The following is a 15,666-nucleotide window of genomic DNA, read 5'->3' as shown; positions in this document are numbered from 1 at the left end:
TCACTTTCAACCAATCAGCTATTGGGTCCGTGATGTAATGTTAGAAGACATTGCAATGGTGCATATCATGAATAAGAGAAATTATTTTAGCGAATTTGTAACCAAGACGTCATCTAATTTTTCCGATAAATAAACTTTCAATTTTTACTTCAGCAACATACGGATACATAAGCGTCAAAAAACACGACGGCGTCAAACTTGACGTCGAAATTCTCAACAAACCACAAAAGTCAACACACCAAGAATGCATCGCAGGCTGCCGTGATTTTCCCAACTGTTTCAGTATCAATGTAAACCAGATAGATGCGGACTCAGTCGATTGTGAATTATTGGAAGGTGACCGTTTTCGGAATATCGCAAACATGACGTCAGCTGTTGGGTACACGCATTACTCTATTAACGTAAGTAAACATTCTTTTCATCATACACCACTGAGAAAACAAAAAGTCTTGAATAGACCAGCTCTCGATCCCGGCCATTTCACCAAGTCGCTAAAAAATTTCACAAATACAAAATAAATGTAGAACAAAAGGAAGAATAGATTTTTAAATCTACTTCAAACTTGACTAAAAATTGACAACGACGAAAAAAATAGCCGGTGATACCTCTCCCACCGTCCACTGTTTTTTATTACCGATTTTATGTATCGTAGGATATCGAGGGCGACGGTAAGTGAAATCGATACAAAATAAAGTCGATAGTTGATGTACGGTTCTATATCGCCTTTGCTCACCTAAACAGACGACGGTATCTTGGTGTTTTTACCGTCGTCGAGCAAAGTGGACGGCGATTTATCTCGAATACATAAACTCGCCATTAGCTTTGTTTTGAAGACGCTGGTGTGACTAGGGTGATTTGGAAAAACCCATAGCTCTAACCCTCAAAAACAAGGACAGCTAAATTGTTTGCTTACCGTCGTCCTCAGTTGATCAGGATTTAACCGTCTCAAATATATTTTTAGAGTTTGGGGGGGGGGGTTGCGTTCGCGAATAAAATACCGTAAGTTGGTCTAATATCGACATCCCTCGTCTAATTCCGACACCCTTCTTTAGAGAAAAGAATAATATGAAAGCTTGAGTCACTGATTGAAAAAGGATTATTCCTCTCTGACCACTAAGCAAAGAAAAACAGTTTCAACCTTTCTATAAATTTCAGCTGATAAAAAGAGTGTCGGAATTAGCGGTGGGGTGTCGATATTAGACCAAGTTACGGTATTGTTTAAAATCATAATTTTTTTATAGCATGATTGCGAATATGAAGACACGTGTATCCATCCAAACAAGATATGCATCCCAAACTATGTTAATGGAAGTCATCAGTGCATTTGCCCTGATGAGTTTGTTGATGAATTCTGTTTAAAAAGACGTGAGTCGCTCCCCCTCCCTCTCTCTCTCTAGAGACATATGAATTTACAATTTCATTTATTGTCAAAAATTCTCAATCTCTCTGCTCTTTCTTTTATTCAACATTCAAGCAAATAAGAATATTATTATTTCGAATAAGAGAAAATTCGAATAAGAGAAAATTCGAATTAGAGAGAGAGCCGACAGTACATTCTATAAAATCTTTGAATTTTTATTTAATTCACGTAAAATCTAATTCCACTTAAAGTGTAGTACTTGCGATTTAAGAAAATTTGCATAAGTTTTTAGTGAAACCCCTATTAGTATTATCAAACAAGGGGGTAAATCATTTATCATCAGCATTCTACTGCGCATGACGGGAGAAATGATATGCTTGACGTGTGTAAATTATTTTTCTAACGGAAAAAAAAGCCGGGATTTACTTAAAAAGAAACACGATGCATAACGTTCGCAATATTTCTTGTTTTTAATTTCAATCTGCTCTTAATCATGCTATGGAGCAGGATTAAGGCTTGTTTGGAGCCGCTAAGGCTCTCGTTAATCGGGATTTAATATTTTCGTAATCGCAATTAAGTTCGTGAGTTTTCGAACAACCGCTTAATCGGCGCTAATCGTAACTTAATCCGGGATTAAGCTAATCCAGCCTTAATCGCTTTTTGAACAACCGGGCCCTGGCGCTTATAAATCTTGACTTACGCATAGCAAGAGTTCTATGCCAGCGAATTTTGTTTACAGGCCATTTTTCATGCCCTTTAAGCGACCGGTTATCGCGTCCGGTTATCGGACGCTGCCCCTGCTGAAATTACTAAAATATTGGTAAAAACTGCCTTTTTAGTTAAACAACACAGGAAAAAGTGCCCTTTTTAGCCACCTATGGATGCTGTCATGCCTTTCTAAAATATAGCCTGTTTCATATTTCACAGGAGACGATACTCTGAACTTGGCTTACCAAAAGCCCGCTACACAATCAGCACCTTACAACCACGACTTCGTAGACCTAACACCAGTCACCAATGGAATCTACGGAGAAGGCTGCCAACACATACACACAGAGAAAAATTATGCTCCGTGGTTGAGAATCGACTTAGGCACTTGGAATTATATCACGAAAGTGGACATATATAACAGAGTCGGTACAACCACTACTTACTTGAATCGTATCTTAAACACAGAAATATATGTTTATGGTGAAAGCCCAGATAAAGAACGCAAACTGTGTGGTGTTACTAAGGGCGGTCCAGAATTCATCTCGACTGTATGCCCGAAAGCACTCCCTGGAAAAGGTGTTGAGCTTTCCAAACCATCTCCTGGCTCAAATGGAAAGACCATACACATTTGTGAAGTCCTCGTTTATGGGGCAGAAAGATAGCTCTGTTCGGAAGAATATCAAAACGAGTATTAAATAAAAGTGTCGCGTGTTTAACTAACTTTGAATTATACAAAGTATAAAGTATTCAATGGGTAAAAAGGGTAGTATGCTGCATAGGGTAGAATGGTTTGAAGCATCGTAAAATGTTTAATTGTTGGGTGGGGTTACATTGAGATTGGTTTATGGCAGGGTATGTTTGGCTATGCGAGGGCGTGATGGGGTAGGGTGTGATGGGGAAGGGTAGGATGTGGTAGATTATGGTAGGGTAAGGAACGATACGGTACGGTAGGGAAAGGTACGGTTGCGATTAAGTAGGTAGGGTAGGGTGGGGTCGGGTGTGAGGTAGGGTAAGGTAGGGTAGTAGGGTTAAGTAGGTCGGGTAGGTAAGGTAGTAAGGGTGGGTGTAAGGTAAGGGCGGTAGGTAAGTAAGGTACAGGTAAGGTTAAGGTAAGGTAAGGTAAGGTAAGGTAAGGTAAGGTAAGGTAAGGTAAGGTAAGGTAAGGTAAGGTAAGGTAAGGTAAGGTAAGGTAAGGTAAGGTAAGGTAGTAAGGTAGGGTCGGTAGGTAGGTACGGGGTAGGTAGGGTAGGTAGGGGGTAGGGTAGGGTAGGGTAGGGTAGGGTAGGGTAGGGTAGGGTAGGGTAGGGGAGGTAAGTGATTTTTCTTCTTCCCTATCAACAAAATTTATTTAAACAAATCCGTTTTAATATTCACGTTATAATTTAATGATTTTTAAGCTTTTTTCACATGCACGTACAATTTTACTTTAGACCTTACGAAAAATCGTTCGTAAGGCTGTCTTTTGGGAATTCCCCCTACATTTTGTAGAGTTTTTGTTGATTAAGAGGGTCTTACGTGACTTTTCCTTCCATTCAAAACTTTTTGAACATAAGCTAACTCTACATAAGGCCTTAAACACTACATAAGCCTAGGGAAATTCCCCACCCTTCAAGGTCTTAAGCAAAATTTTACGTACATGTGAAAAAAAGCTTTAGCAAGCACTTTTTTATTTGTATTATATGTTGTTTTATATGCTACATAAAAGATATCATCTGAAGAAACAGTAAAAACAGCCTTTTTTCTAACTTTCTTAAAAAAATCGATCATATTATTTTCCAAAAGCAGTCACAACATTTGACTACAGTAAACATTTTACGTAAAAAAAACCATACACCTAAAATCCGAAGGCGTCAAAGTACCTTTATATTTTTTTTTTTATTAGAACAATTTTATAAGAACGAGGGCTCAAAATCACCAAAAATTAAGAACAATTTAAGAAATATTGTTGAGCCTGAAATTACTCATTTCAAGCAATTTTAGGGGTCAAAGTAGTAAAAATTGGGTATAACAACGCAATTGCACCCTATAAATAAGAACATGATAGGAACAATTTGAGGCTCGAAGTGCACAGCCGAGCCTCAGCAAAATTTTACTGGTTCTTACAAAAAAAAGTCCATTAAGGATGAAAAAATTTCCATCTTCATTTTCAACGGTATGTAAATTGTGGAACGTTGAAACATATTGTTTTAAAAAGTGACATGTGAATCCCAGAAACAACACAATAAAAACGCGTCTGTAAAAATTGTTGAATGTTGGAAGTTTGCTTTTCAAGTGTTTCGTCAGATTGAACCTATGGAAAAGCTTCATTTTTTCGACCAATAACGTCAAAGCTTCGGTTGCCTCGGTTGAATAGAAGCAATCGCAGACGTCACGGTATTTTTCTACGCAGTAAGGTCAAAAAGTCAAATTTTTGGAGCCCGAAAATTTGGACTCCAATTATCCCGAAAAGTCGCAGAGTGGAATGCGTAGAAAAAAAGTCTATTATGTACTATAGGCTACCAGAACATCATCTCTATCCCAACACGCAATTTTTTTTATCACTCTGTTGGTCTATCACTTGTTACCACTTTCGCGGTATCGAGGAAAAAGCCGTGGTCGTCTGATACAGGCAACCAGAACAAAAAATGAAAAAAACTTTCCCATACCTCGCGCACATCAAACGAACGTTTCAAGTTGGCACCAACGATTCCATAGAGATCTTCAATAGGGTAAGCTGGCTCGTTCGGGTCTTGAGTCACAACCTAAAAAGTATAGTTCAGTGGTCAAAGTACAGTCTTTTACATCTGAGACGGATTATGAGTTTTACACAGTAAATTAGCATTATATTCTTAAAACTTTAGTAGATTATGTAGAATTTGTACTAGTAATCTCATGGTTATGAGGGAAATTCGGGATAAATTTCCCGAGGTCAATTTTGAAATTTTTTGAAATTTCCCGAGTGCAACGAGGGAAATTTAAAACATTTCGAAATTTGACCGAGGGTAATTTATCCAGAATTTCACGAAAACAAGCATGGGATTCCTGGTTAATCTCATGGTTTGGGTTGAAATTCTAGCAATTCTGAAAGACGTCAATTTTACACTGGAAATCAATCTGAAACTTTAAAAAGAGGTCTGAAAAAAGTCATAGAAGCGCGATTCGAGTTTTAATCGAATAATATTCCATTTAATTAAGCCTTCGAAGTTAGTAAGAAATTTGAAAAAGGTGATGAATTTCCAAACGATGGAAATTTCACTTTCGCGGGAAATTACAAAATCTAGGAGGGAAATTACAAAAGCTAGAAGGGAAATTACAAGTTCGCGGGAAATTACATATTAACGTAAGCTAAAATGTCAATCGAATTTCAATCAACCATGAGATTATGAGATGGAAAAACCTATTTATATACTTAACTGTGACGGAAATGCCGCCAACCTTAAGCCCTTGTTTCATGTTTGCTTTGCTTCTAATTACCATTTTATACTTATTAATTAGCAACATTATTCATTTATTATTTAATTATTCAATTTTAAAAGGGAATCTAAAGTCTAGACACCAAGGTATATGTTTAGTTCTTCAGCCACTCAGCTCCAACTATCCAAATTGAGTCATTATCAATAGCTTCTTATTGAAGATAAAATCTACTCATCATATGCGTTTAATCTATAATTGCCAATCTCACCCTGTTGTCTACTGTATTTTGTTTGCATGTTAATTTTTCTATTTTATTTTTATTCATAGCACATTAACTTCTTGTAAGAAGAACCAAATATTTTGGAGACAAGAAGATAGTGTCGATAGTAAAAAAAAAGGGAAATTCCAGAAAAGGTGGTCTTTTTCGGGAAAGGTGACAACCTGGATTTTTTCGCACTGAAAAACCAAACCACCCTGGATTTTTTCACTCTGTAAAACCAGACAAACCTGATCTTTTTCATTCTGAAATGCCAGACCAACCTGATCTTTTTCACTCTAAAAAACTAGACCACCCTGGATCTTTTCATTTTGAAAAACCAGACCATCCTCCATTTTTCATCTTTATTTTCCATACCATATCTCCTCAACATAAAGGTACAGACTTTTTCTGGAATACAGTAGCCCAATCCGTTTGAAGTGGAAGAACATATTTAACACTGAGAATCATTCTTCTTGAGACGGAAGAGCTTTTGAAACTGAATATTATGGGTTAAAAACCTTGAAACCATGACGCAATTCTTTGTCACAGAAAGTCACGTGACATCTTTTTCAACCAATAAGATTTAATAATTTCGAAGGTAAAACAAACACTATGGTTTAACTCACTAAAAGATTATGTTTACTGAAAACACATAATTAATCTTTAGTAAGTGTTCTGTTGTACCTGGTTTTCTTTCTGGTAGTTGATATTTTTGATACATTGTCGTGCCAAATGTAAAGCATGGAAATCATCTACAGCATAATGATCGGTCACTCCAGATTTCCTGGAAAATAGAGATACAGTCAGCTTTCTCTTATTCGAGCCTCGTAATTTTTTGTAATTCGAATTAAAACGTCGGTCCCCTCAGTTGAGGTATAAAATACTCTCTGCAATTCGATTTTCTGTCCTTTGAAAATCGAATAAGAGAGAGTTGACTGTAGCAATAAGAGAAAGAGTTTTATAGAATTTCTAAAGATTCATACTCACGCCCTTACCTAGTACACGATGCAGAAATAAGTTCAGAAGGTCAGAAAACTTTTAAACCTCTAGAAGGCCTAGATTTCATGACCTGGTCACCAGGACCAGGCTTGACCTTACAATTCGTGATATTCATGACGTAATGTTTTATACGGAAGAACCCGGCAAAGGACAGGGTGTTTGCCATCAATAGACCTTATTGGAGTTTTCAATTTTTCTAAAACAGCGATGCATTGTGGGATTGTTTCGGGGTTATTACAATAGAATTCCCTCGAGGAATTCCTAAGAGATTTCTATTGTAATACCCCGAAACAATCCCACAATGTTTTGCCTTTTTACCGGGTGTCTCTGAAAAAACTTCCCCCTGTTTGATTCAAAATTGCGAAAAAGTGAAAAAATATATTAGCTTGATTTTTTCGAAATCGTTTAGAGGAGGGTTTAACTTAAATTTTGGTATATCAAACTTTAAAATTGCTTCGTTAGATCAAAAGTTATGACAAAAAGAGTAAAAAAATTGTTTTCAAAAAGAGCGCAAAAATACGAAAAAACAGGGTATCAAATTAGACAAGAAAACACTGTACTTTATTGGCAGTAAAGTTTTACTTTTGAGCTTCTTTGCATCTTTTTTGTTTTATTATTCGTTTTTGATGATTTTTATTGCCAATTTAGAGCTCCTTTTGGATTCAATAATGAGCATGAAGCTTAAACATATCAAAATTTTTCTAAAAGTTTCCAAAGCTTAGCGAGTCTATTTGAGTGGAGAAGAGAAAGTTTGAGTGTCTTTTTTTTGTAACAAAAGATTTGATACCCTGTTTTTTCGTCTTTTTGCGCTCTTTTTGAAAACAATTTTTTTACTCTTTTTGTCATAACTTTTGATCTAATGAAGCAATTTTAAAGTTTGATATACCAAAATTTAAGTTAAACCCTCCTCTAAACGATTTCGAAAAAATCAAGCTAATGTATTTTTTCACTTTTTCATAATTTTGAATCAAACAGGGGGAAGTTTTTTCAGAGACACCCGGTAGAAAAATCAAAAACTCTGATAAGATCTATTTTGAAAACTAGTGGTAAACGCCTGGGTTATTTTGGGTGCTATCGCATTAAAAATTACGTCATGAATATCATGAATAATAACAACAACAACTATTAGTGTAATAGCAACGAAGCAATAGCACAGGTGGGAGAGCAATCGCCCGGCAAGCGAGAGGTCGTGGGTTCAATTCCCACTCGATTCGTTACCTTTGAGAAAACTGGGAAGTACATTAGTGCAGGATCCGTTGATTCATTTAACAACAACAACATTTCAACGCTTTTTTGGAATGTTTAGGCACAACCCAAAATTTTCTCTTTTGATCAACAATGGTAGGTTAAAACCAACAGGATTGTAGACACATCAAAGGGCAACTTCCTTACACTGATAAATTGGTTTGTGCCTTGAGCTTTAGCGAAGTCAGCCAAAACCATTCCAGGGAAAATAGTTTGCCGAGATGGATAAAAATTTTGAGTTGAGGCCTAAATTCTTGACCGATCAATTACAAGATCAATTGACAAAATAAACAAATTTGACCACCACTCACTTTTTTTTGAGGCGACTAATTGTGTTGATTTACAGTATTTCTCCATCAAAACAACATGGTCTGTCTCCAGGGGACGTGCATCAAAGGGATTACAATCAAAGGGATTACAATCAAAGGGATTACAATCAAAGGTTTACCTACCTACAGTGAAGATCAGCCCCTCCAAGTTGTTCAGCGGTCACTTCTTCTCCTAAAGCTGCTTTGACCTGTTCATAAAAAAACAACATGTAAATGAATTTGAAATCATAGTTGAAGTTGTGAAAAAGATTTTTTCAACTGAGGATTGTTTGAATAAGACATGAAACTGTCAGTATTGAAATAATAATTTCCACAACTTCATCTATGATATCACGCTTCTGACTTCGGTTGGTTAAGCACTCTATTGATGGATAAAAGCATCGTATCAACAAATTAAATAAATTTGAAATGTCTTCAAATAACAGAACTTAGTCAACTGCTTGATATTACAAAAACATTTCCTTTATCAAAAATACATTCTAAAAGTGCAATAAGTGACACTTATTACTTATTACTAAAACCGAGTGCTCTTATTGAGCTTCCAGAGTAGATGGGTGCCATATGCAGAAATCTATACAAAAACTTGTATAAAATCATGTGATAGACAGGTATTTTTGGCTTTTGATTGGTCGATTTTTGTAAACAGTTAAAAAAGCCAATGTCTCTTAATGTCATCAAACTGATTTTTCACTCATGTGCGAATCTCATGTTATCCTCAGTAGATGTTAAAATATATCTACAATGTGAAAATTAGTCCAGCCAAAAAAATTAGTATCGCCTTTAGTTATCAGGTGAACCCATAGCATCGTCGTTGACTAGTCTGACATTTTGTTTTCTATAGTATAATATAGATTAATACCTTAGATTTTCAAACGTACGAATTTCAAAACATTCGAATGGCGCAGCTGACAACCAGCATTGAAAACAAGATGGCGGATTCAAGGATAGTCAGCTCTAAACCTAGAGATTGTGTTTAGGATTAGCCCAATCCAGTCAAGTTGTTAGAGATCAGGAATAAGGAATTTTCTTACTTACCAAAGGAGGTCCTGCAAGAAATACAGTGCCCTGATTGCGAACGATAATACTTTCATCAGCCATAGCAGGGATGTAAGCTCCACCTGCAGTGCATGAGCCAAGGACTACAGCGATCTATAAGTAAAGTAAATAAATTGAATATTCCATTTTGTATGGTTAACTTTCATACCCAAAGTTAAAACAGTTAATAATTGTGAACCTTAACATAATTCATCTTAATAAGTTTGAGTTTATTGATCCAGTGATAGTCATATTGGAAGTTTATCGTGGCTTGGATCACGAAATTTACGTTTGGCTACGTTTCGAGAGATTCTTCTCCCATCATCTGGCAATGTGTACATAATTAGCGATTTGGATGTGTTCTAAGGCTTGTAAAAGAAAGGTCGTTATAGAAGCCCAGGACAAGGGAAAAGCAGTAGTGCCCTTGTTGATATTGGTGATGATACTGCCCTCAGAGAAAGGGGAAAAAAACCCTATCAATTGTGTATCCAGATATAATATTGGCAGTGGAAACAAGAATGCCTATCTTCTTATAGTCAAATAAAATTGTATAAATTTTTTTTTTGCTTGTTTAAGAGGATCAAAAGTGCTATATTTGAATGTATTTTTGGTTGAAAAATTCGCGATTTTTAACGGTTAATTTTGCGATTTAGAAAATTGAGCCAATTATATCTGGATACACTTTAGATTCAAACAACAGTAAATCACAAGAATTAAAATCAGATTGATATCTTTTGGACCAAACATCAAAACAACATTCATACGACATCCATATGGCGTTGAATTCAGATTACCTGTGGAATTTTCTTAGCAGACATGTTAGCCTGGTTATAGAAGATGCGGCCAAAATGTTCCTTGTCTGGAAACACTTCAGTTTGTCGTGGAAGATTTGCACCACCAGAGTCCACTAAAAACACAATAGTATTACAAATTATCATCTGACCAAATTGGCCCCCATATTAAGAAATAAGCTGTTTCGGCGATTTTGGATTTTAAAGTGCACAAGAAAAAAACAAAATTGAATTATGACAGTACTTCAAGTTGCGTCTTTATCGAATCGTCATTTATTTTTTCTTGTACGCTTTATGAAGCTCCTGATCCTGATCAGTGAGCACTCTTTGATGAAATCATCTCCCACTTATTGGTTTTGGATTTTACAATTTCATGATATGCACCACTGCAATGACTTCACGAAATTATGTAACTTTTCTGTTTTTATTATCCACCCAATATGTCACTTTTTCTATTGTTTAAGTGACGTATTGGGGGGGGGGTTAAAAATTCTCAGAAGACTCTCCAGTGGTGTATATCATAAATAATATCTTCTACCCTTAGTGGGACTGAAAATTAATTTTCTGATTTTTCTGACCTTTAGCGGGACTTTGGAAATCCAAAAAAGGTACCCTTAAGGGTGTCAAAACCGTACCCTCCATTTGCCTAAGTACCCCCCCCCCCAGCATGAATACCAATTTCGCTTGTAGTCTAATATCAGCTGTTAATATATGTAAATGAAAAACATATTTGTAAGCTTAATTCATGATATGCACCATTGGAGAGTCTTCTGAGAACTTTTAAAACTTTCCACCCAATACGTCACTATACAATAGAAAAAGTGACGTATTGGGTGGAACAAAAACAGAAAAGTTGTATAATTTCGTGAATTCATTACAGTGGTGCATATCATGAATTAAGATCTAAAATGTGCTGAGTGTTTAAGAAACTTTTCTTACCTAAATATATACATGGTAAGTTGTTTTCAGTGGCAATTTCTTGCGCACGTAAATGCTTCTTGATTGTGATTGGATAGTAACTTCCTCCTTTAACTGTTGGGTCATTTGCTACTATCATGCATTCAACACTGAAAAGTGAAACCCAAAGATGAGATATGGAATTGAGACATAATGCTTTCAAAGTCAAGCCTCAAGAATTTGTGTCTTCTTGATGAAAAGTTACAAAAGTTATGAAGTTAGAAAAACTACTATTTTGAAATCAAGTCGTGGTATAAAATAAAAAAATAAAACAAAAACATCACTTTTCCAAAATTATTAACTAAAATCTCAATTATCCTGCAAGTTGCCAATGGATTTGATGGTGTCACCCAGAACTTAGTTTCAAACATATATTGTTTATTAATAAATTGACAGTCAAAAAAAAATAATTTGATTTTAAAAATGCTAATTTTTGACTAGGCTGCACTTGTCCCCTCTGATATGTTTTGATATAGGGATGCTATCGTGTATAAAATTCCCTTCCGAGAATTGCCCCTGTCTTTGTGTTTTTGAGTTTTTGAAACTTGATTAGCTTGATTATATACAATAAATCTTTGAATTTCATTAAATTCGAATGGGCAGAGGTCAAAATAATTTTAGATTTCTGAGCTTTTCCAAGAAAATTGAAACAGGTTATCCTAAAATTTGAGGTAACTCTCAGACGAGCATTTTATACATGACACGCATCCCCTGTATCAAACATATCAGAGGGTATACCTGCGGCCTAATTTTAGACATAAACACTTTTGAACAATATTTGTAGCTCACCCTGATACTTTTCCAATGCCTGCAATAATTCCTCCAGCCGGTACTTCTTCTTTACCATATAGATTATAACCAGCTAGTTGTGATAATTCTAAAAAGGGTGATCTAAAAAAAAAAAAATCTAGGCTATGTACATTTGAGGATTTTTCATAAGCATAATAAAAACTATATTCGCACGATGGGTTATTTTTTCTCATTTGGCACGCCCTCAAAGAGAGCAATTAATCGTTAATTGCATCCTGTAGAGAGCAATTAATCGTTAATCACACTCTCCAATGCCGCGCCAATGTTTACAAAATTGATTTTAATGTTTTTTTCTTATATTTTTTTTGCATCGAACGTTTTAATTGCATTCGAAATTTATTTTGTGAGAAAGAATATCAATAAACAACAATAAAAGAAAGACATAAAGAGAAGAGAAAAATATAAAACTCTCAGTGTAATTTCTGTAATTTATTTTCCTAACTGGGAAAAAGTAGTGAAAGACATTGTGCGATTAGCTTGTAATCACATAATAACTCGTACAATTCGAAAATTGCACTCATGATTTTTTTGTTTTGAATTTTCCTCGTCCTTTCGGACTCGGAAAATTAATAACAAAAAAATCACTCGTGCAATTATATTCGAATTGCACTCGTTATCATGTGATTACATGTACTAATTCTTCTGTGATCATTAGATTTGAAAAATTTGATGCTGTGTTACAACAAGTTAACAGTAAAATGAATGAAAATTACCCTGGGTCTAAAACACTGCTTATCCTCTCTCTTGGTAACAGTTTATTCCGTGACAAATGTCTTTGTTTTGCCTTCTCGCCACCACCTTGGATCAGAAAAAAAAGTACCATAATTACACAGATATTAGCCTTTTTACCACAAGTGAACTACGTTAAAGTTCACCATATTCTAATGTCTTTGAACATACTAAAGAGATAGCAAACCATTTTTTAAATTTAGATAGATATAAAATTGCACAAAAGATTCTGCTATTTATGCATTGTAAATAACGTAAGGTATAGGCAAGATTCTTTCTTAAAAAAAGTTACTCTATATCTATAACACGTAAAATATAATGAAAGTTGACTAAATTCTTATTTTAATTCACAAACATGTACATTCACTTTAGCTTGGTTGCTAGATTTAAACCCTATCCTGCTTTTTGCACAAGGCAAGATGGACGTCTGTATGATAATTAGAAACAGTTTTTATTTCAGTAAGTAATAATTTCCTTCAATGTTTTAAAAGCATCAACTAACCATCTTTAATTTTGGTGCACACTCCTTTGAGATCTTCAACCAATTCACTCATCTGGTGCTCATTTTCCTGTAAAGATAAAGCAAGTTAAAGATTTATCACTAAATAAAAGAATTTTCAAGACTTTATTTCATTTTATGTTGGAAAACAACTATTTTCTTTTCAATCCAAATATATATAAACAAAAACATGGTTGCTCGATTGGCACCCGCCTGGCACCACCCTACTCAGACCAATTTTTCTGAAAGGTTGAAAAAGAAAATATACTTACACAAAACTATACAAAACACATTAATCTCTACAAAAGATTCCTTGATGATATATTCATGTTATGGAATGGAACTTTACGTGAACTAGATACTTTTATGATACAATATATCAACGACATACACCAAATATACCCTTGCAAACCATTTATTGTATAAAGAAGACATAAAACCTTAAAGACATACTAACCAAAACTAAATTTACAAACTTGTAGTCTACGATTACGAATTTAAAGTTTAAAATCAATATACATATATTTCTTCTTTCTTCTTTCTAGGAAATAAACTATTAATATATTATCAAAATGTTCTTATCAAAAAGCCAAATGTGTTCTTATGAAAAAGCATACTTTTAAAATCTTAATATGCTTATAAAAAGATAATTGCAAAAAATGCTTATACCAAGAAAATCACCAAATCACCGAATCACAGACTCGTCATTAAAGGACATAGCTTCAGCCAGGTTTCCAGCTCCCCACCCCAACAAAGTAAGGTCCCCCCAATAATTTAGCTCCCACAAAAAAATTACCTTGTGCTAGGTCCCCTAACACTTCAGGTCCCCCCAAAAATTTACTTTGTGCTACAATCATCCACTAAATATTTGAGACAAAGAGGAGTTCCCGGTGTAATTTTGAACACCACAATTGATTTTTAAGCACCTTAAACTACAGTTGGAAAGTAGAGTTTTAACTCTGAGTTTTAACATGAGACTTAAAGACTTAGGACCTTAGGATCTCAGGATTTAAAAGCTCAAATTTGCTCGAATGAGGCTTGGAATATAGCCTAGAAGCCACCAAACCCCTCTAAAATCGAAATATTCAATGGTAGAAAGTGGAAGTGCTAAAATAGCACAAACTTTAAATTCTGAAAAACGTTAAATACACTAAAATCTCTATATATTTTGAGGGTGATTGTAGGTCCTATTATCATTATAGCTTACCATGGAATTTTCGTCAATAAAAAATATATGCGAGTACAGTACTGATAAATGAAAACTAAATTTTACTTGTATTAATAGTTATGTTTACAAATCTTTTGCTTTTTATATTTGATTTTAGCTGAACAGCCCCAGAGTCTCAGTCAGATCATCTAGGCCCCCCCCCAACAATCTAGGTCCCCCCAAATATTTTGGTAATTTTAGCCCCCAGGTTCTTTAAAGGCCAAAATATTTCTTAGCCCCCCCCCCAAAAAAAAAAGTAAGAGAGGCTGAAGCTATGAAGGATCACACTCAACAATACCTTTGTAAGAAATATCTACATTGCAAAAGAAAACCACTAAAACTAAGAAAATCACTCAAAGTTACACCACCCTTTGTATATAGTAGAGGCCACTATGTCTTCCCGTGTGCAGCAGCTTGTGCAAAGGGATTTTATGATTGAATATTGCTCCTTGAATGTAGAAGATCAAAATTGGAGAGGTAAGGCGGGGTGTGACCACCTATTGACATGAAAACTGACGTCATTGGTTACTATGGCAACCAAAGTAAAAGTCGTCAAAATTGAAAATTTTTGTTCCATTCAAAAGAGCATGAAAAACTGATTACAACTTATATCTGAAAATGAATATATCAGTAGATATCAAGAAAATAAGGAAAAATGACGTCATGAAACAATGACGTCATCAAGTTCCAGTCCCTAAACCATAACAAACTATACAGTTTTGGAAGCGTATTTGGATGTAGAATGTAACTTAAATTCTTTCTCAGCAGAATTTGAGTTTTTTTAAGAAAACGTGATTATGACGTCATTTATTTAAAAAAATTGAATATCTCAAGAACTATAACACAAAGCTTTATGAAATTTGGACCAATGATAGAACTCATTAAGAGGAGGAGAATTTTTTTTAAATTGAAAATTTGCTGATGTCAGTATTTTATCGCAAAAATTCGAATTCTTGTAATTTCTGCAGGGGAAGATGTATAGTTTGTTATGGTTTAGAGACTGGAACTGGGGCGGAAAAATTAATGCAATTCTGGGACATGCATTAAGTTACGCGAGGAAGCAGCTGGAAGGTATTCTTTTTCAATTTTGCCTGTAATGTGCTGGCTGGGCGTACCCCAAGCTCCAACCTTCGACAGGCAAAAATTTAAAATATCAATTTTGGCCAATAGACTTTTTTTAACGAATTCTCAAACGTTTTCATAATTATATTTTATGTTCACTGGAGGGTCTTCTTTCCAAAAAACCAAAATTTTTCGAATTTTGACAATTTTTATTTTTCAATGACGTCATCGTTTCATGACGTCATTTTGCCTTATTTCCTTAAATATCTCCTGGTATATT

General features: G+C 34.9%; 2 protein-coding genes across 2 annotated transcripts in view; one reads left to right on the top strand and one right to left on the bottom strand.

Annotated features, from left to right (window-relative positions):
• The window catches only part of LOC136813417 (methylcrotonoyl-CoA carboxylase beta chain, mitochondrial-like), a 33,756-nt gene that overhangs the window by 13,541 nt on the left and 4,549 nt on the right, over positions 1 to 15,666 (bottom strand). Inside the window, exons 2-10 of the mRNA XM_067069938.1 lie at positions 13,121 to 13,187; positions 12,603 to 12,687; positions 11,869 to 11,970; positions 11,062 to 11,189; positions 10,126 to 10,238; positions 9,332 to 9,445; positions 8,420 to 8,484; positions 6,408 to 6,507; positions 4,717 to 4,812 (exon numbers count right to left, since the gene is read on the bottom strand). Of these exons, the coding sequence (XP_066926039.1) occupies positions 4,717 to 4,812; positions 6,408 to 6,507; positions 8,420 to 8,484; positions 9,332 to 9,445; positions 10,126 to 10,238; positions 11,062 to 11,189; positions 11,869 to 11,970; positions 12,603 to 12,687; positions 13,121 to 13,187 (870 nt within the window). The remainder of the gene's footprint in view (positions 1 to 4,716; positions 4,813 to 6,407; positions 6,508 to 8,419; positions 8,485 to 9,331; positions 9,446 to 10,125; positions 10,239 to 11,061; positions 11,190 to 11,868; positions 11,971 to 12,602; positions 12,688 to 13,120; positions 13,188 to 15,666) is intronic.
• On the top strand, positions 321 to 2,794 carry LOC136813418 (uncharacterized). Its single transcript, XM_067069939.1, has 3 exons — positions 321 to 401; positions 1,242 to 1,365; positions 2,288 to 2,794. The coding sequence occupies exons 1-3, from the start codon at positions 363 to 365 to the stop codon at positions 2,731 to 2,733; spliced, it is 609 nt and encodes a 202-aa protein (XP_066926040.1). The 5' UTR covers positions 321 to 362; the 3' UTR covers positions 2,734 to 2,794.

The sequence above is a fragment of the Clytia hemisphaerica genome, unplaced genomic scaffold (genome assembly GCF_902728285.1).
Source record: "Clytia hemisphaerica strain Z4C2 unplaced genomic scaffold, Clytia hemisphaerica genome assembly, whole genome shotgun sequence".
Taxonomy (NCBI): domain Eukaryota; kingdom Metazoa; phylum Cnidaria; class Hydrozoa; order Leptothecata; family Clytiidae; genus Clytia; species Clytia hemisphaerica.
Note: the sequence above shows the minus strand (reverse complement) of the source record. Positions and strands in the feature narration are given on the sequence as shown.

Excerpts from the sequence above, each read along its gene's own strand:
- LOC136813418 (XM_067069939.1), top strand. The coding sequence starts at position 363 with ATGACGTCAGCTGTTGGGTACACGCATTACTCTATTAAC. Across the intron at positions 402-1,241 it reads ACACGCATTACTCTATTAAC|CATGATTGCGAATATGAAGA; the intron begins GTAAGTAAACAT and ends ATTTTTTTATAG. Across the intron at positions 1,366-2,287 it reads TGAATTCTGTTTAAAAAGAC|GAGACGATACTCTGAACTTG; the intron begins GTGAGTCGCTCC and ends CATATTTCACAG.